This window comes from Somniosus microcephalus, chromosome 20 (assembly GCF_052327205.1).
Source record: "Somniosus microcephalus isolate GS21.2 chromosome 20, FLI_Smic_1.0, whole genome shotgun sequence".
In the NCBI taxonomy this organism is placed as follows: domain Eukaryota; kingdom Metazoa; phylum Chordata; class Chondrichthyes; order Squaliformes; family Somniosidae; genus Somniosus; species Somniosus microcephalus.
This window is the reverse complement of record NC_141006.1, coordinates 76949786-76971189: the sequence shown is the minus strand read 5'-3', so window position 1 is coordinate 76971189 and position 21404 is coordinate 76949786. Positions and strand designations below refer to the sequence as shown.

At 45.3% G+C, this 21404-nt stretch overlaps 1 protein-coding gene across 1 annotated transcript in view; it reads left to right on the top strand.

Annotated features, from left to right (window-relative positions):
* LOC147103449 (discoidin, CUB and LCCL domain-containing protein 1) overlaps nt 1-21404 on the top strand; it is a 182166-nt gene that overhangs the window by 109370 nt on the left and 51392 nt on the right. Inside the window, exons 4-7 of the mRNA XM_085963041.1 lie at nt 2882-2933; nt 8737-8809; nt 11738-11871; nt 13102-13139. Coding sequence (XP_085819167.1) covers nt 2882-2933; nt 8737-8809; nt 11738-11871; nt 13102-13139 — 297 coding nt within the window. The remainder of the gene's footprint in view (nt 1-2881; nt 2934-8736; nt 8810-11737; nt 11872-13101; nt 13140-21404) is intronic.

Genomic DNA, 21404 nt, shown 5'->3' with positions numbered 1-21404 from the left:
CGACAGTGCGGCACTCCCTCAGCACTGCACTGCAGTGTCAGCCTAGATTTTTGTGCTCAAGTCTCTGGGGTGGGACTTGAACCCACGACCCTCTGACTCAGAGGCGAGGGTGCTGCCCACTGAGCCACAGCTGAAACCCAGTGGTGCGTTTGACGCAACTTCTACTCGATTACAAATGAGAAAACCAGTCGTGGTGAATGAGTTGATGCTGTTCTTCACTGGGTGGGTGACGGGCAGGAGGGGGGGTGGTGTTGAACGGCAGATGGGGGGAAAGCAACCTATCCTGCCAATGCAAAGAAAAAACTAAATTTAAAATGTTGTGAAATGTGTGGAGATCAGCACTTTCTGTATGCCAGTGTTATTAACCTTCCTCCCTTATCTCCTTTCTAACAAAGCATTATATTAACTGTGCTCCCTTTATGCCAATGATACTTAAGTGAAATACTTATTTGAAGGATTTTTTTGTTAAAGCAATACAAATATTAGGAGAGTCCTACCACAGGATGCCATCTTGAAGCCAAAGGTCTGCAGCTGTGACTATGGCAGGGCAGGAATTGTTTGTCACCAGTGACCCAAATACCTGCCATTGCCCCAGTCCCTGGCCAGTGTTCCATGAACCTGGTCTGGAACACTCCTATGGGCCCCACTTTCTCCGTACAGATGTATTGCATGCCTGTATTTTGTTGACATACAGTATGTTGGGGGTCAGGAGGTGTACAACACGTGGGCCGAGCACCATTTGGTGATGTGCTTAGTCAAAATCCGGCAATTGAGAGGTGACATTCACGAGGTATGCAAGATAGCGAATGGTACAGAAAATGTAGATCTGTAACGGACCAATTCAACTCTGAAAGAAAGAAAGACTTGCATTTATATAGCGCCTTTCACAACCACCGGATGTCCCAAAGTGCTTTACAGCCAATAAAGTACTTTTTGAAGTGTAGTCACTGTTGCAATATAGGAAACGCAGCAGCCAATTTGTGCACAGCAAGATCCCACAAACAGCAATGTGATAATGACCAGATCATCTGTTTTATTGATGTTGATTAAGGGATAAATATTGGCCCCAGGACACCGGGGAGAACTCCCCCTGCTCTTCTTCAAAATAGTGCCGTGGGATCTTTTACATCCACCTGAGAGAGCAGACGGGGCCTCGGTTTAACATCTCATCCGAAAGACGGCACTTCCGACAGTGCAGCACTCCCTCAGCGCTGCACTGGAGTGTCAGCCTAGATTTCTTCATTCAAGCCTCGAGTGGGGTTTGAACCCACAACCTTCTGGCATTAGAGGTGAGGGTGCTGCCCACTGGGCCACGGCGGACACCTCAGTGTAATTTGTTTGACAACGATCATTTTTTTGTCTTGTTAACGTTGGATAGTCCATGTCATTTATTTAATAAATTAAATCCTTGTTCAAATGTGATACCACAGAGCTAGCCACGACCCACGTTATAACAGTTCATTGAATCGTAGGAATTACAGAAGGAGGTTATTCTGCCCATTGCACCTGTGGCAATGTCGCCTCTCCAGCTCGAGCAGTCTGATCTCATTTGCCTGCCCTTTCCTTCTTCTGGCCTTTTATATTCTTTTTCAAATGATTGTCCACTTCCCTCTGCCTCAATAGCTGCTTGTGGTAAAGCATTCCATTCTCTAATAACCCGCTGCATGGAGAGAAATTCTACCACTCACCCCGCGGCTCAGTGGCTCAGTGGGCAGCACTCTTGCCTCTGAGTCAGAAGGTTGTGGGTTCAAGTCCCACTCCCGAGACTCGAGCGCAAAAATCTAGGCTGACACCCGCAGTGCTGAGGGAGTGCTGCACTGTCAGAGGTGCCATCTTTTAGATGAGACGTTAACATCTGCTCTCTCTCTGGTGGGTGTAAAAGATCCCATGGCACTATTTCGAAGAAGAGCAGGGGAGTTCTCCCCGGTGTCCTGGGGCCAATATTTATCCCTCAATCAAAATCACTAAAACTGATTATCTGGTCATTATCACATTGCTGTTTGTGGGAGCTTGCTGTGTGCAAATTTGCTGTCGCGTTTCCTACATTACAACAGTGACTACACTTCAAAAAGTACTTCATTGGCTGTAAAGCGCTTTGGGACGTCCTGAGGTGGTGATTATTTTAGTTGTTTGGCTGTAATGAGATACCCACTTATCATGTCCTGCTATAAATGCACCTTTTATATGCACCTTCCATTCTACATCTGAAAGAGGAAGTTGAATGTCTCAGGTGGAGATCCCTCGTTAGAACTGGGCTGTCCCACTCGGCATTTTGTTAGCTTTGTCCTTTCCAGATGCTGTGACTGAAGCTGCTGTGAATGGCAGGACTGCACTCCCCAAATCTGGCACCTAAGCTGAGATTGCTGCAGTTGCCAACATGTATGTTTCCATTGTGGCTCAGTGGGCAGCACCCTCGCCTCTGAGTCAGAAGGTTGTGGGTTCAAGTCCCACTCTAGGGACTTGAGCATATAAAACTAGGCTGACACTCCAGTGCAGTGCTGAGGGAGTGCCGCACTGTCTTTCAGATGAGATGTTAAACCGAGGCCCCGTCTGCTCTCTCAGGTGGGCGTAAAAGATCCCATGGCACTATTTCGAAGAGCAGGGGAGTTATCCCTGGGGCCAATATTTATCCCTCAACCAACATCACTAAAACAGATTATCAAATTGGCTGCTGCGTTTCCCACATTACAACAGTGACAATACTTCATTGGCTGTAAAGCGCTTTGAGACGTCTGGTAGTTGTGAAAGCCGCTATATAAATGTGAGTCTTTCTTTTCTTTTAATTTAGACTGTATTTGTTTTGAGGGGGAGGGATGTACTGTGTTAACCAATACAATGATCTGTTCCATTTAATAATGTATCAATACTTTACTTTGTGCAGATTTGATTACCTGTTTGGATAAAGGTATTCATTATTCTCAGCAACAGTTCACGTAAGTTGAAATCTGCGGCAGCCTTGTCGTATATACTTTACATCTTATACTGAGCCTTGATGCAAAGTTTTACATAGTTTTGAAAACAAAATAGCAGGAGTGTTGGTTTACTGACCAGGAAAGGGAGCTGGAAGCAGTCAGGCAGTTGCCCCACCGATAAATGGCAGCTTTCAAAGAAGTGGATCTGCCTCCGGTTTGGGAGTTCACAGGATGGCACCTAGTGACAGGAAAGCGAGTCAGCCAAAAATTCTCTTTCGGGAAAGTTAGATTGCCAATATCATTTTTTTCTCTTCCTGATGTTCCTGCTCAAATCAACAAATAAACCGCCGGAGCTTTGTAAAAGTTTATTGCTACCCTATGATGAGCTTTTTTTTACTGTTAACCTGGAGCAAGGCTCTGGGGAAAGAGCAGGGGGGAGTGGGACTAATCGCAGAGCTCTTTCACAGGCACGATGGGCCGAATGGCCTCCTTCAATGCTGTACCATTCTATGAATCTTTAATAAGAATTCCAATTAGAATCGTAAACGCTTGAGTTCAAGCTCTCGCTTGAAAGAAAATGTAAAGCTTTTTAAAGGTTATTTGTACACCGTGATTGGCGTTGTAAAATAATTACTTAACCTGATGTCGGATAAGATTTCATTATCTCTTTGCCACATTAATACTTGGTGCAGTATCTAAAAGGTTCCCACCGAGACTGTACCTTTTAACTGTACACATTGCAGAGGACAGATAAAGGAATTCTGGCTGTGCAAGACTTGGACCCAGACAGATGTCTCTAGCATTTATAAATAGTAAGCACGAGCTGTTTAATCACTCATTCTGAATGCAGTCCTGTAACAGAAAGTGACGATGTTTCGACAGCCACGCTTCGTTACCAGAATGTAGCGCGTTTGGCCGCGTCAGTTATTTGCTGCCTTCGTGGTCCATTGTTTTTGCTGAGACTTCTAATGACTCACTGCGACAGTGTGTATGTGTCTGTCATAGACTGACACTAATAACAGCTAAATAAGCCAGAGGAAGTGTGATGGAGTCCAAGATAACCGAAACAATTAAGTTCCTATCAAACTTTGCAACACCCTAACAGTTGGAAACTGGCAGGACCTATTCTGGAGACTGAAAATGTTTCCTGCACTGAGGATGGAGCCTAAAGACCTGAATGATGCACGTACAGGCAGCATATTATCCTGAAGTAACAGTCATTTAATATCTATAATCATTGTCCTCCTCAGTGGAAGTGTGTGCGGTCTACATGCGCATGTCAGGGGGTAACATTTATATAAAAGCAAAATACTGCGGATGCTGGAAATCTGAGATAAAAACAGAAAATGCTGGAAATACTCAGCAGGTCAGGCAGCATCTGTGGAGAGAGAAACAGAGTTAACGTTTCGGGTCGATGACGAAGGGTCATTAACCTGAAATGTTAACTCTGTTTCTCTCTCCACAGATGCTGCCTGTGTAACATTTATATTTGTGCAAATAGAAACATAGACAAATAGGAGCAGGAGTCGGCCATTCGGCCCTTCGAGCCTGCTCCTCCATTCAATATGATCATGGCTGATCCTCTATCTCAATACCATATTCCCGCTCTCTCCCCATACCCCTTGATGTCATCCTTGGTCATTGTATGCAGGTGTATGAGATGGAGAAATGGTGTCAGACTGCATCAATTGTTACGCCACTGCTTTCTATTGCCAAATGTACCCAAAAACCAACTGAAGTCTCTTCTTCCAGTGAACATGAGCTGAACTTTTTATGTTGAATGGTGCCAGATTCACACCCCAGCAATGGGAAAGGTCGAGCCCAGGCCACTCACCGGCTTCCCCGTTGTAAATACCGCGCAGGTGCGGAAACTTAAAGGGACCGCGCACTGAAAGGAGCAGGCCGCGCAGAGCAAAGCGCAGCTCACAGTGAACATTGCACCAGGGGTCCCGCGCAGCCAGTGAGCCGGAGAAACCCCCCCATCTGCGGAATTCTGAATGGGCCACGCAATCCTTTAAAGGGGCCGCGCGGCCCAAAATAATTTCCGGGGAACATTGCATTGCAACCCCGGCTAACTTTTCATTTTCATGCCAGTACAGCTCAAGAATGAACGGGGCAGATCCTGACTTGAAGTCAATGGAAATAAGAATCAGGAGGGATGCAAAACTGGCTGCCACCTCACTAACACCCATTTCACATTATTGCACAAAGTCAGGATCTACCACACTGTCTCATTCCTTTTGCCTTGTATCATCTGCTGTACTTTCTACTCTGCTACGCCTCTGTATCACTTGGGGGTAAACAAAAGATACACACCTTTTACAGCATCTGATGTGTATATCTGTATACAGCACATACACCAGTTAGGCCTCCGCTAGAGTACTGCGTGCAGTTCTGGTCACCGCATTACAGGAAAGATGTGATTGCGCTAGAGAGGGTGCAGAGGAGATTTACGAGAATGTTGCCAGGACTGGAGAATTTAAGCTATGAGGAAAGATTGGAGAGGCGGGGGTTGTTTTCTTTGGAACAGAGGAGGCTGAGGGGAGATTTAATTGAGGTGTATAAAATTATGAGGGGTCTAGATAGAGTGGATAGGAAGGACCTATTTCCCTTAGCAGAGAGGTCAATAACCAGGGGACATAGATTAAAAGTAATTGATAGAAGGATTAGAGGGGAGTTGAGGAGAATGTTTTCACCCAGAGGGTGGTGGGGGTCTGGAACTCACTGCCTGAAAGGGTGGTCGAGGCAGAAACCCTCATCGCATTTAAAAAGTACTTGGATATGCACTGGAAGTGTCGTAACCTACAGGGCTACGGACCAAGAGCTGGAAAGTGGGATTAGGGTGGATAGCTCTTTGTCGGCCAGCACAGACACGATGGGCCGAATGACCTCCTTCTGTGCCATAAATTTCTATGATTCTGTATGTGTTCATGCTCAACAAAACATGGCTGCACTGAGGGGCAGTGGTAAAAATGGGCCACCTCCTCCACTCCTCCAAACAGAATCATCATCTGAGAAAAGACTAAAGCCCCGGGCTGGATCCACCACTGCCGTAGTGACCAGTTGCCCTGGGCTGGATCCACCACTGCCGTAGTGACCAGTTGCCCTGGGCTGGATCCACCACTGCCATAGTGACCAGTTACCCCGGGCTGGATCCACCACTGGTGTAGTGACCAGTTGCCCCGGGCTGGATCCACCACTGGTGTAGTGACCAGTTGCCCCGGGCTGGATCCACCACTGGTGTAGCGACCAGTTGCCCCGGGCTGGATCCACCACTGGTGTAGCGACCAGTTGCCCCGGGCTGGATCCACCACTGGTGTAGTGACCAGTTGCCCCGGGCTGGATCCACCACTGGTGTAGTGACCAGTTGCCCCGGGCTGGATCCACCACTGGTGTAGTGACCAGTTGCACCCTCTGTGATAGTGAGCCACGTGCATTCGATGGTCGGAGGTTTGTGCTCAGTTACCTGATCTCGCCCTGGGCAGCGGTTTGATGTTAACATGCGTGGAATTTACAGTACAGAAACAGGCCATTCGGCCCACTGGTCTATCAAACAATCAGCCTTAGCTCGAAGGGAATATCAACCAATGATAAGCCGCCGATCCCTGCCAGAAGTGCACTAATGTCTGTGCTTGGTTTGGGGCTTGGCGATATCTTTTGGTCAACTGGGTGTCCGAGAGGCACAAATACATCCCACCATATTTTAGAGTCTCCAAATGAAGCGACTGGGAAATCCACACAGGTACTGTTTCCGTTTAGCTAATGTGCCAAAATCAAAACACGTAGGTCTCCTTCTGTCAGCTGTTTTGGGAGATTGACACCCGTACACTGCACCCCCCCGTATTACAGTTGGATGAGAGAGCCCGTCTCCATACATAAGCTGGACACTCCTTTCATATGCAGACCCACAGGAAGCAAATGCACCGGATCATTTCCTCCGAGACTCCCCTATCGGCACGGGGGTGGGGGGGGAATAGTAGATGCAGATTTTAACAGGTCAGCGATGGGGTCAATTCCTGTAACCTAGGTTTGGTTACACAACGGAGTGCGGCTAGTGGAAAGACACCTACACCTCTGAAGTCAGCTGCAATCTTATCGTCTGAAAGCACCTTCAGTGTAAAGAGGGAGGCCCCCTCCCCTCCCCTCCCCACCAATGTTATACAGGCTGCACTGTAGACCAGCGCATGTCCAGCTGTTCATTTCCCCACAGGAGATGCTCTGTTGGAGTATTTTTCTCATGGATGTAGCAAACCGCACATCCTAACATATTTTTCCAGACGCTCCAGACAAGTTCCGTTAAACGTTCTCTCCTTTAATGGACCTCTCTCAACTGGCTCTCCTACTGTTTTCTCCCACAGAAATACTCTTTTCAATCATGATTATAACTCCCATTGAAGCAATAATACCAACAGAAGAAGAAATAAATGTTAACGTTCTGGGTAGGACAGTTAATCAGAATTCCTCATTTATTTGACTGCTATTCTTGCACAGGCGGTGCAGCTTATCCAGCCGGCTGGCCTGTCCACAATAGATGTTATATTGATTAGATCCAGGCCAGTGGCACGCTATCAGTAATACCTTAACTGCCCAGCGGCAAACGAGTGGCGCTCGCGTTCATTGCACTTACAGCTGCCCACAGACTTTTTGTGGGCTTTTGCGCGGCAACTTACCGTAATCAGGAGACTGAAACAGCGCAGCGCCCTCTGCAGGCGATCTGGGACCTGTGTGAGCAGAACAAGCATTAGCATGCCTCTTCAACCAATCAGATTGCAGAATCCTTACTGAGGCGCGCAGAATCTAAACCAGGAAGTGTAAGTTAGAATATTTAATTCAATGTCAAATCATGTACAGAAAGCGAAATAAAGAGAGGGAAAGAAAGATGTGATTAAGAGACAGAAAGAAGAAGTTAAAAGTTTTAATTTTAATTTTTAGTTTATTTTAAATCTCCAACAATAATTAAAATCTGAAGGATGAGACTCCACACTTGTAAAAGTAAATTTTCAGTGCCAGAGAGGATGTTTGGTAGTAATTATCATGTGTTAAAAATTAACTTACACTTGAATGGACAAGCCCTAATCTTTTTCTGGCATGTTTCTGGGTTTGTAGTGGGTAAGTACTGCAACTTCGCGCCCTTGATGTGCTTCAATGCCGAGTCTCTCGGCGAGGTACCGGTGTAGCGAAGCTTGTGGAGGAGCAGGGCAACTCGGACAGCAACGTCCTGATTTCCGCGTTTAACTGCACATGTGCGGACTCCGGAAGTTGCTGTCTGATTTGCTCCATGATAACGGTGAGCGCTGGTAGCCTCCTCATTGTTCCTATCGCAAAATCCGGGCCATCATAAAGAAACTAAACTCGATGCCTCAAGCAGCATCTGAGACCCAACTTTTCCTGGGTCTATAAATCGGCCAAGGGGGGCAACACAAAACATGTGGGTCTTTCCTATTTGGTCTCCATTGGGTTCAAAAAGGACCAGTGGCATACTGGTAACAAAAAAACAGGAAATTTGCACTTAGAGGTTCCAGGTTCTTCGTGAACAGTGCTTGAACGCTTCTTGCCCAGTGCCCGAGAAGCAACCTTTCACCTTAAACATTCACCCCCTCCACCACCTCCAGGTCACACACCATCCTTCTCGAGGGCAACTAGGGATGGGCAATAAATGTTGGCCTTGCCAGTGACGCCCACATCCCAGGAATGAATTTTTTTTAAATGAAAGCACCTTTAGAGTACAGTTCACGCAGGATACATGAATGTAGGTTGTATGTTGATTTTAATGAGCTCTTTATTTAGTGTTTTGTGGTAACCATTCATTTTGTTTACATTATAGTAAATATTGCCCAGCGGGTTGTAAAGGTGTCAGTGGTGAAGTTTGGGGAAATGTTCAAGCGGGTTATCGTGATGTGAGTATAAATCAATTCATTAAACGTATAGCTGATTAACTTTTACTGTAAAGTCATTTGAGTATTAATACCATTGGAGTTTTTGTTTGTTTCCCCTTGTTTAAATAGTTTATAATTGTGCTTTTTGCTGCTAGTTTGGAGGGTTGACCAATCGAGAGCAATGTTCCCTTTAAGCTGTGTGGTTGCGCAGCGGTCTGGAACTCCCGCACAGGCCGTTCACTGGCTTTTCAATTGGAATAACCGCGCATGCGCGAACATTTGAATGGGCCGGGCACCCAGAAAAGAATTACAGGGAACATTGATCTAGAGAACGAACTATTCTGCTGACATTAAATAGTTTGCCGGTACTTCCAACAGGTCTACAGAGAGCAGCTAATAACGAGAGGGTTGCATGGAGATTGTTGTAATGGTCATCTCCTAAGACTAGATACCAAATGTATGTTGGTAAAAGTGCTACTCCCAGGTAGAATTTAACTTGTAACAGACTAATCTAATATGGGGACATTACCCGCTTCCTTACCTATATTCTTGTATGATTTGTATACCTTCCACCCACTCAAAGACTTGCATTTCTATAACGCCTTTTATGGCCACCGGACATCCCAAATCACTTTACAGCCAATGAAGTACTTTTTGAAGTGTAGTCACTGTTGTAATGTAGGAAACGCGGCAGCCAATCTGCGCACAGCAAGCTCCCACAAACAGCAATGTGATAATGACCAGATAATCTGTTTTTAGTGATGTTGATTGTGGGATAAATATTGGCCCCAGGACACCGGGGAGAACTCCCCTGCTCTTCTTCAAAATAGTGCCGTGGGATCTTTTACATCCTCCTGAGAGAGCAGATAGGACCTTGGTTTAACGTCTCATCCGAAAGACGGCACCTCCGACAGTGCAGCACTCCCTCAGCACTGCACTGGAGTGTCAGCCTAGATTTTTGTGCTCAAGTCCCTGGAGTGGGACTTCAACCCACGACCTTCTGACTCAGAGGCGAGAGCGCTGCCCACTGAGCCACAGCTGACACTCAGTGGGGGAGGAATCATAGATAACAAAGTAAACAATTACAGCAAAAATTGATTCTCGACATACTTTGTTATATTTCACCAAAATGCAAATTTCAGTTAAAAGCTGGAATAGTAGGATTTTTCAATGATAAAATATTATAGAAATAATAACCATTTATCTCAGGGAGTCAGTGCAGAGTTCTATTCCTCTGCCAGTTCCCCGCGGGTCATTGTTGGGGCAGAAATTGGACAATATATTTCCAAGCATTATATATCCGTGCTTCTTTTTTCCAACTCCGTCATTTTGTATTGGACTGGTTTCACTGTAACAAGGGGGAAACCTGTCCAGCGAGGATTCACATTTCAAACTGTATGCCGTTTTGTTTAGTCCTTGTCATGTAGCCCTGCAAATGTTCAGAGTATGTGCAGAAAATAAAGAGGGAATACTTTAGCCTGTTTCACTCCTATAGAATCAAATTCATTATGAGCACTGGAGATCGCTCACAGCCCTTTGAGTTTTTCTCCTCTTTGTTGCTGAATTTTCTGTTCATGAATTTACGTAGCTGCAGCTGGACAAGCTCAGTGGTTTTTATTACCTTCATAATGAATTCTAGATAAGGGATAAATGAGTTGGAATCACATTCTATAATAGTAATGAACTCCTCTTTAACGTGTTACAAAATCTTGCGTCTGTGTGCACTTCCTGTCAACACTTTTCATGATAAATTCCACAAGTGCCACCACTGGTGGGGGATGGTAATTACAGCGTGACGTGTTTACATAGCCAGTTCCTATTTATAAATGTTCAGATTATTATGAATGACTCTTGTGACCAACATTTTCAGATACAGAAAAGGTAGAGGGGCAGAATAAAAGGATACATAAAGACCATCATCCCTTAGTGTCTAATTGCAGAGCACAAGAGTGGCAATACCGTACAGGCGATTCTGTGACCACATGGGTGATCAAGCCTGAAGATAATTACACCGTGTGTCCCAAGGATCATTTTGTTGATTGATGTACAGGAAACTTTGGTTTATCCGGAGGTTGTATGTCCAGAAACCTCGATCTGCCGGCAGAAATCAGGAGCCGTTTTGTTAGGTTTTTGTTTCTTCTCGTGGCTTTGTTTTCAACAGTCAGGCTCTGGAAAGTCTCTCTGAAGCTGTTGCTAAGCTACAGAGACGCTTCCAAGGTACGGGCCGACTGTTTACAAGCTGTTGCTAAGCAACAGTGTTTGTTGTCCGATACGGAGATGAAAACCTCCGTATGCTTCAACATTAACTTTGTATGTCCGGCAGTTTTGATAGATCGGCAACAGCTCGGTCCCGTCAGTGCCGGATATAACAAAGTTTCCTGTACTACTGAAGTACAACACAAATAATACAACAACAACAGGTTGCATTTATATAGCGTTATCAAACAAAATTTGACGCCAAACCACATAAGGAGGTATTAGGGCAGATGATCAAAAGCTTGATCAAAGAGGTAGGTTTGGAGGAGCATCTTAAAGGAGGAAAGAGAGGCGGAGAGGTTTAGACAGGGAATTCCAGAACTTAGGACCCAGGCAACAGAAGGCACAGCCGCCAATGATGGAGCGATTATAATCAGGGATGTTCAAGAGGGCAGAATTAGAGGAGCACAGATATCTCGGAGGATTGTAGGACTGGAGGAGATTACAGAGATAGGGAGGGGCGAGGCCATGGAGGGATTTGAAAATAAGGATGAGAATTTTAAAATCGAGGCAAAGAAAACACTCTGTACTTTTGAGGTCTCCAACTCTGAAAATTGTGGCAGAGGAGTCAAGATGGCAGGCAATTGAAGTGCTGATGATGAAGACTCCCCTATATATCCTAGGCAAATCCAACAGGCGCTCGCAATTTTTACGAAATAAGTTGAAGGTAATGAAGTATTTTCTGTTCCACAGACCTCGGTTCTGTGTAAAGCAGCGATCCATGCCGGTGCAATAGCAGATGATCTTGGGGGCCAGGTCTCGGTGACTCTGAAGAAAGGCATCACTCTGTATGAAGCAGCTTCTGCGAATGGAATTTTAACTAAAACGTAAGTAAAAAAGTAACTGAGGGTGAAGTTTGTGAGTCGCTTCTCCTGATCTCCTGCCACAGCTTGGGCAGAAGCCCCAGAGACATGGTGTAAATGGCCCCAAAGTTACAGCGGGAACTCGGGAGAACACCAGCAGCAATTCTACACACTGATGTTTTAATCACACGAACTGTCATATTTGGGGATGAGAGGGAGAGGAGTTGCAGAGACCTCAGCCTCAGCAAGATTGTGTCTTTGGAGGGGGGTGCGGTAGTTGCTGGTTCTGAGTTTAGATGCCTTGAACAATTTTATGTGTGTGAACACAAGAACATAAGAAATAGGAGCAGGTGTCGGCCATTCGGCCCCTCGAGCCTGCTCCGTCCTTCAGTAAGATCATCGACCTCAACTCCAATTTCCCGCCCGATCCCCATATCCCTTGATTCCCCTAGAGTCCAAAAATCTATCGATCTCAGCCTTGAATATAATCAACGATTCAGCATCCACAGCCCTTTGAGGTAGAGAATTCCAAAGATTCACAACCCTCTGAGTGAAGAAATTCCTCCTCATCTCAGTCCTAAATGGCCATTAGGTCTCACTATGGCATTTTTCCTTTAAATGACAAGTAACTTGACCTCATTTTGTCGTACATTACATTTGATTTGTGTTGTATTTGCTTTTATATGTTAAGTGCTAGTGAATGGGCAAAGTATAGACACAAAAATAAATGACCATGCCTGGATTGATGTAAACTGGAACTTAAACTATTCTATTTTGCTTGCTGTATGGAGTGTAAGAGTTTTCAGGATTATTTAAGTAATAATGCTTGGCTACCTGCGCCCGCAGTGCCTAAATAACCCGTCGCCACTCATCGCCTCGGAACACAAATGAAGATAGGCCATTCAGGTGAGGTGCCGAAGGTGAGACAGCACAAGTCAGCAGGTCATGTAGGGTGTGGGGGTGAACAGGAATAAAATCCACAGCAGGAACGCTGATGGTAGCAGAGCTTCTGCTGGATCATGATCATTTCCCCAAAGTGGATGAGGCTAGCTTTATAAGATTTGTTGTTTCAACGGTCTGAGTCGACTCCGTGCTGTGAAGGGTGGGGGAGATTTGTGTCGCACACTTTAATTGCATTAATGAAAGTGTCCTCTGGTCCACTTTAGTCGTGAAATAGTAAACATGTACATTTTGTTATAGTGTTCTGATTCATTTATCATTATTATTAATCTTTGATGTGTCCATTTCTTCCAGGGGTTCTCTGTCTGAGAAACGGATCAAGATTAGAAAAGGTAAAAAAACAAGCTTGAACTGTACCACATTGTGCACAGAGGAGGGTAAATAAGCTCTACAAGCGGAACTTGCAGACCATTGCACACACCATTACAATTAGCAAGCACCGTTGATCAGTCAGCAAGATCCTGCAACGTGGAAGGAGTTTTACCCTGTGAAAATTATGACACACAGTCAGAATGGCAGATAATAGAAGTGCTGATGAAGAAGGCTCCTGCTATATGAGTGTCGGCTGTGGCTCAGTTTGGCAGCACCCTCGCCTTTGAGTCAGAAGGTTGTGGGGTCAAGTCCCCACTCCAGAGGTTTGAGCACAGAAATTCTAGGCTGGCACTCCAGTGCAGTGCTGAGGGAGTGCTGCACTGTCGGAGGTGCCGTCTTTTGGATGTGATGTTAAACTGAGGCCCCGTCTGCTCTCTCAGGCGGACGTAAAAGATCAGGGCACTATTTCGAAGAAGAGCAGGGGAGTTCTCCCCGGTGTCCTGGGCCAATATTTATCCCTCAATCAACATCACTAAAAACAGATTATCTGGTCATTATCACATTGCTGTTTGTGGGAGCTTGCTGTGCGCAAATTGGCTGCTGTGTTTCCCACATTACAACAGTGACTGTACTTCATTGGGTGTAAAGCGCTCTGGGATGTCCGGTGGTTGTGAAAGGCGCTATAGAAATGCAAGTCCTTCTTTACTATATACCCTAACCAAGTTCAACATGCACACACAATATTCACTAAATAATTTGAAGATAATCAATTATTTTCTGCGCAGCTTGAGTGTGTCTTGTACAAGGTTATGGAATCCATTAAATTTTTGCCATCTGCATGAACAGTGCAAAGCGGGAGAACGTCCTGCTGTGGCAATTTAGAAAGCCCCATTCAGTGTTGAGTTTTCATTTTGATTGGCGTGGGAAAAAAGCTCAAAATCTTTGTGCATTTTAAGCGCAGGCCAAAATCGGTGTGAGTCACTTGGGGTGAACAGTACTCAGCATTAATTCAAGTGCCTAATCTGTAGGTGTTTGTCACAGAGGAGCAGATGTTCATGCAACTGCTTCCATTGTACAGGAGGCGGGCAGAACAATCCCGCCACCTTCCCTACAGGCGCGCCCCAAAGCCTGACCAACTTGCCTCAGCTTTGGGCTTTTAATTGCCCGCCTGCTCGGTTTCCGCCGGCTGGGTAGGGTTAAAGTCGCCTGCATTGCTCTAAATATTTGCAAAGGATATTCAGCTCAGCCAATCTGCACAGTTCCTGCTACAAGACATTTATTTCCAAGCCACATATAATTGTTCTCGTATTGAGATATTTTAACTACTATTTTAAAGAAAGACTTGCATTTCTATAGCGCCTTTCACGACCACCAGACGTCCCAAAGCGCTTTACAGCCAATGAAGTACTTTTGAAGTGTAGTCACTCTTGTGTATAGAATATATAAAAATATAAGGGCATATCTAACTTGGATTTAGGAATGTTCCAAGTGGAAATGTATTACATAATATTTAAGAAGGAGTTTGCAGAGCCAGGATCTTGAATCATTCATCAACTGTTTAAATGAATGTAATGTGTGGGTTGCTGCACGCCTGTAATTTTGTACCTCATTACTGACAGTTCATTCCAGACAGACAGAAAAAATGAGGTCTGTACCTTCACCACATAATAGAACTGTGCTTATATTCTTATCACATCAACAATTAAATGATTCGATGCGAAAGCAGCAAGAACGGTACAGGAAAGCATTTTTCTTCTTCATGCTGCCACTCTGATTTGCAGAATGTTGTAGAGAGAGCGAGTGATTACAAGTGGAAACTCTTGACGTTGAACACAGGTGACAAATGGAACTCCGGGGGATTGGTCCTCGGGCCTCCGTTAGTGCTGATATTTAAAAATCATCCTAATGAGGGGCATTTAAGCGGGAGGTCTGAGTTGGCTAAATTATATGAGAAATCAAGATTTATAGAAGCATTGGGTGCAACGAAAATGGATCTAAAACAACTTGACGTCCGGGTAGATCAACGGTAAATAGCAATTAATATTTGTAAATAAATGCAAGTTAATGTGCACTGGTCATAAAAATTTACAATGGTGGGGATCTGGAGAGCATTGAATGCAGAAAGGACCTCAGGGTAGAGACTGCCCAGTCTCTTATCAAGATAATGATAAGGTAAGACCTTATAGTCTGTGGGAGTTAGTGCTACACACTCCAATGCCTTTTCCAGTTAGACCATTGTAGCACTTCAGGCAGACGTGTCCAATCACCGCTATGACCCATCCAGAAGGGTAGACTTCCTCCTCAACCTGATCAGATTCTGCATTCAGCAGTGACAATTTATTTCATAAACTCACAGATGTAACGGCAGCTGTAACTCATGCTTAGCTTGTGAATCCTAACATTAACATCATTCCCTCTACTTCCTTGCCTCTATTTAATCAATAAGAAAGACTTGCATTTCTATAGCGCCTTTCACCACCTCAGAACGTCCCAAAGCGCTTTACAGCCAATGAAGTACTTTTGAAGTGTAGTCACTGTTGTAATGTAGGAAACGCGACAGACAATTTGCGCACAGCAAGCTCCCACAAACAGTAGTGTGATAATGACCAGATAATCTGTTTTAGTGATATTGATTGAGGGATAAATATTGGCCCAGGACACCGGGGAGAACTCCCCCCTGCTCTTCTTCGAAATAGTGGCCATGGGATCTTTTATGTCCACCTGAGAGAGCAGACGGGGCCTCAGTTTAACGTCTCATCCGAAAGACGGCACCTCCGACAGTGCAGCACTCCCTCAGCACTGCACTGGAGCGTCAGCCTAGATTTTTGTGCTCAAGTCTCTGGAGTGGGACTATGAACCCACGACCTTCTGACTCAGAGGCGGGAGAGAGTGCTGCCCACTGAGCTACGGCTGACTAGACCGGTTCGTGCGCTAGATGTGCTCAGGTCTGTGGCCCTCAGACTTGGGTTGTGGAGAGGAGAGCTGTACCAGACTCACAATTTGAATTGGCAGAAAGAAAAAAGGCTTGCATTTTTACAGGGTTTTATTACGTCTCTAAGGAATGTACCAAAGCACTTCACATGCAATTAGCTATTTTGAACAGCAGTGACTACTGTTCTGTAGGCGGGCATGACAACCCTTTTACACACAGCAAGATCCAGTCATGCTATGTAATAGACTATCATTTCCTGTTCCTGATTTGCAATGCTTGCTGCCTAGAAGCACAGATACTGTATCTATTGACTCTGAGCAATAAATGCTGATTATATTTGTATAGTAATTGTAGGAGATTACTACATTAGATCAATTAGATTTGACATTAAGCGTTTTAAACCACATTAAAATTCCCCGCTCTAGGGTTGCAGTTTCCTTAATGTGTTTGTCTGAATGTTCTATCTCTGGAGTCCCAGATTCGCGTCGTTGCTACGGAATACCGTCTGTAAGACTTGCTGAATGCAATTATCGGAGTTGGCAGATATATATATATATATATATTGTTAGCTATTGTTAATCAACTTCAAATACTACTGACTGCAAGTATAGCAATGGGTTTTCTAATCGACTGATAGAAATGTCACTACAGGGAAACTCTCGTTTAAATGGCACCTAAATATCCGGAATTCTCTATTAACCGACAAAATTCTCACTCCGAAAACAACACCTCAATAACCGGCAATGTTGCCGAGTCCGAGTCTCCCGTGGTGGCCGAGTTAGTCAGTGGGGGTAGTTCTCCAAACTGCCACTACTCGGCTTCTTGGCGCTGTCGGAAGTCGGAACACCTCAATACCCCTGTAACAGGAGTCTGACTTTCCCGCGCTGCTGGGAGTCTCTTCTGATCCACCATTTTACAGGGGTACTGTGTGTCTCCCACGCTGCTGGTAGTCATTGCATTGCATTACCCTCAACTGGCAGTACTGTACTTAATCAAGCATCTTCCACCATCCATTTAACACAACATTCTGTAGGTGAGTACCCAATTACTGTATACTGCACATTTCTTGATTTTTTTATTTTTCTTTGTTTAAAATAGCCTTGGTAGATAACCCTCTCCGTCATCCGGAATTTTTGATCAACCGGCAACCCTTCGGTGCCGGATACCAAAGAATTTCCCTGTAATATTATAAGCTGTGGCAGCCTCAGCAGGGAATTCTCACCAAGGCACTTCCGATCCTGTGCAGCGAGATGCATACCAAGGGTAATCAAGCATGACGCTTGTAAAAGATGAATATCAGGCCAGTGCTGCTGGAAAGCAAAATGTTTAACTAGACCTCGATTTTAATTTATTAGCCAAATGATAGTATTTAGTCTCTGATGTTGAAATTGCGGCGCATTTTGCTCTGTAGAATGGAGAATGGCTGGCAATAGCATCTTTTTCTGAACATGAAAAGTCTATGATAGTTTTATTAAACTAGCTGATATCCCATGACATTGCTCACGGTAAGTCCGATAATATGAAATAACAACAGAAAATGCTGGAAGCACTCAGCAGGCCAGGCAGCATCCGTGGAGAGAGAAACAGAGTTAACGTTTCAGGCCTGGGACCCTTCATCAGAACTGGAAAAGGTTAGAGATGTATTAGATTTTTAGCAGGTGCAGAGGCAGGGAGAGGGGGAGGGGAGGAAGGAACTGAAGGAATATTCTGTGCTAGGGTAGGAAGCAGGAAAGATGAAATGTTGCAAATGGGGATGGCAGAATCATAAACAGCCTAAAAAATGGGGGGCAGAGGTTATAGTCTGAAATTGTTGCACTCGATGTTGAGCCCAGAAGGCTGTAAAGTGCCCGATCGAAAGATGAGGTGCTGTTCCTCGAGCTTACGTTGAGTTTCATTGGAACAATGTAAGAGGCCGAGGACAGAGAGATCAGAGTGGGAGTGGGGCTGAGAATTAAAGTGACAGGCGACCGGAAGCGCGGGGTCACCCTTACGGACTGAACAGAGGTGTTCCGTAAAGCAGTCGCCCAATCTGCATTTGGTCTCCCCAATGTAGAGGAGTCCGCATCGTGAGCAGCGAATACAGTATACTAAATTGCAAGAAGTACAAGTAAATCGCTGTTTCACCTGGAAGTGGTGTTTGGGGCCCTGGACAGTGGGAAGGGAGGAGGTAAAAGGGCATGTGTTGCATCTCTTGTGCTTGCACATGAAGGTGCCGGGGTTAGTTATTTCAGATTTCCAGCTTCTGCAGTATTTTGCTATTGTATAAGTCCGATAATATCCTGTATTGTAACAGCAACTGGTAACGCACCATGTATTATTCTACTGCTATAGTTCAGCTGAGATTAAGGGGATCTGTTCCTTTTTAAGGATGTAAATATGTACATCCTAAGGTCAATTAAAGGTTATTTGCTATTGTTGGCAGATAGTTGTAAATTCCCAAATCTGGGTCAGTGGAAACCAGCATGAAATGATTGACTTTATTTCTCCTTTTAAAACGTAACGTTGGTGTTATTTGAGGATGGATGTGAATTTGCATTTATATAGCGCCTTTAACATAGTAAAACGTCCCAAGGTGCTTCACAGGAGCGATATCAAACAAAATTTGATAAGCTTGGTCAAAGAGGTAGGTTTTAAGGAGCGTCTTAAAGGAGGAAAGCGAGGTAGAGAAGCGGAGAGGTTTAGGCAGGGAATTCCGGAGCTTAGGGCCTAGGCAGCTGAAGGCATGGCTGCCAATGGTGGAGCGATTAAAATCGGGGATGCTCAAGAGGCCAGAATTGGAGGAGCGCAAATATCGCGGGGGGGGTTGCGGGGCTGGAGGAAATTACAGAGGTAGGGAGGGGCGAGGCCATGGAGGGATTTGAAAACAAGGATGAGAATTTTCAAATCGAGGCATTGCTTAACCGGGAGCCAATGTAGGTCAGCGAGCCCAGGGGTGATGGGCGAACGGGACTTGGTGCGAGTTAGAACAGAAGTAGCAGAGTTTTATATGACCTCAAGTTTACGGAGGGTAGAACGTGAGAGGCCGGCCAGGAGTGCATTGGAATAGTCAAGTCTAGAAGTAACAAAGGCATGGATGAGGGTTTCAGCAGCAGATGAGTTGAGGCAAGGCCAGAGTCGGGCAATATTCCAGAGGTGGAAATGGGCGGCCTTAGTGATGGTGCGGATATGTGGTCGGCAGCTCATCACAAGAGATTAGCGTGTAAAGTTAAGGCACATGGGGTTGGGGGCAAGCTATTGACTTGGATAGAGAACTGGTTGGCAGATAGAAAGCAAAGAGTTGGAATAAACGGGTCTTTTTCCGAGTGGCAGGCAGGGTACCGCAGGGATCGGTCCTTGGACCCCAGCTATTCACAATATATATTAATGATCTAGACAAGGGAACTAGATGTAATATCTCCAAATTTGCAGATGACACAAAGCTGGGTGGGCGTGTGTGCTGTGAGGAGGATGCTGAGAAACTACAGGATGATTTGGACAGGTTGGGTGATTGGGCAGAAGCATGGCAGATGCAATATAACATGGATAAATGCGAGGTTATCCACTTCGGTGTCAAAAACAGGAAGGCAGATTATTATCTGAATGGCAATAGATTGGGAGAAGGGGAAGTGCAACGAGACCTGGGTGTCCTTGTGCACCAGTCGCTGAAGGTAAGCATGCAGGTGCAGCAGGCGGTTAAGAAGGCAAATGGTATGTTGTCCTTCATAGCGAGAGGGTTTGAGTACATAGAAACATAGAGATAGGAACAGGAGTAGGCCATTCGGCCCTTCGAGCCTGCTCCGCCATTCAATGAGATCATGGCTGATCTTCGTCTGAGATCATAGCTGATCTTACCAGTTCAGTACCCCGTCCCCGCCTTTTCTCCGTAACACTTAATCCCCTTAGCCTTCAGAAATATATCCAATTCTCTCTTGAAAATATTTATTGAATTAGCCTTCACAGCCCTCTGTGGCAGGGAATTCCACAGGCTCACCACTCTTTGAGTGAAGAAATTCTTCCTCATCTCTGTTTTAAATGATTTGCCCGCTATTTTTAGACTGTGGCCCCTGGTTCTGTGCTCCCCTGCCATTGGAAACATTCTCTCTGAATTCAGCCTGTCCAGGCCTGCCATAATTTTATATGTTTCGATGAGATCCCCTCTCAATCTTCTAAACTCCAGTGAGTACAAGCCCAAACTATTTAATCTCTCTTCGTAGGTCATTCCCGCCATTCCAGGTATCAGCCTGGTGAATCGCCGTTGCACTCTTTCCATGGCAAGAACATCCTTCCACAGATGGGGCGACCAAAACTGTACACAATACTCCAGATGCGGTCTCACCAGCACCTTGTACAGCTGTAGTAAGGTATCCCTATTCCTATACTCGAACCCCCTTGATATGAAGGCCAACATACCATTTGCCTTCTTAATCGCCTGTTGCACCTGCATGCTCTCCTTCAGTGACTGGTGCACAAGAACACCCAGGTCCCTCTGCACTTCCCCATCTCCCAATCTATTGCCATTTAGATAATAATCTACCCTCCTGTTTTTACCCCCAAAGTGGATAACCTCGCATTTATCCACATTATAGTGCATCTGCCACGTATCCGCCCATTCCCCCAACCTGTCCAAATCGCACTGTAGCCTCCTGACATCCTCATCAGAGCCCACCCCTCCTCCTAGTTTAGTGTCGTCAGCGAATTTGGAAATATTGCATCCAATTCCCAGATCCAGATCATTTATATATATTGTGAACAGCTGGGGTCCCAGGACAGATCCTTGCGGCACCCCGCTGGTCACTGCCTGCCACTCCGAAAACGAGCCGTTTATTCCAACTCTCTGTTTTCTATCCGCCAGCCAGTTCTCTATCCACGTTAATACTTTGCCCCCAATTCCATGAGCCTTAATTTTGCATGATAATCTTTTGTGTGGAACCTTATCGAAGGCTTTCTGGAAGTCAAGGTACAGCACATCCACTGGCTCTCCCCCATCTATTTTACCAGTTACTTCCTCAAAAAATTCCAGCAGATTAGTCAAACACGATTTACCCTTTGTAAATCCATGTTGACTCTGTCCGATCCTTTCCCCATTTGTCAAGTGCTCCGCTATTTTATCCTTAATAATGGACTCTAGCATTTTGCCCACAACCGATGTAAGGCTTACTGGTCTATAATTCCCTGCTTTCTCTCTACCCCCCTTTTTAAATATTGGGGTAACATTAGCTACCCTCCAATCCACGGGTACTGTTCCCGAGTCAATGGAGTTCCGGAAGATGATCCTTGGAGCATCTGCTATCTCCAGGGCCACCTCCTTAAGTACCCTAGGATGTAGTTTATCAGGCCCCGGGGATTTGTCGGCCTTCAGTCCCCTCAACTTACC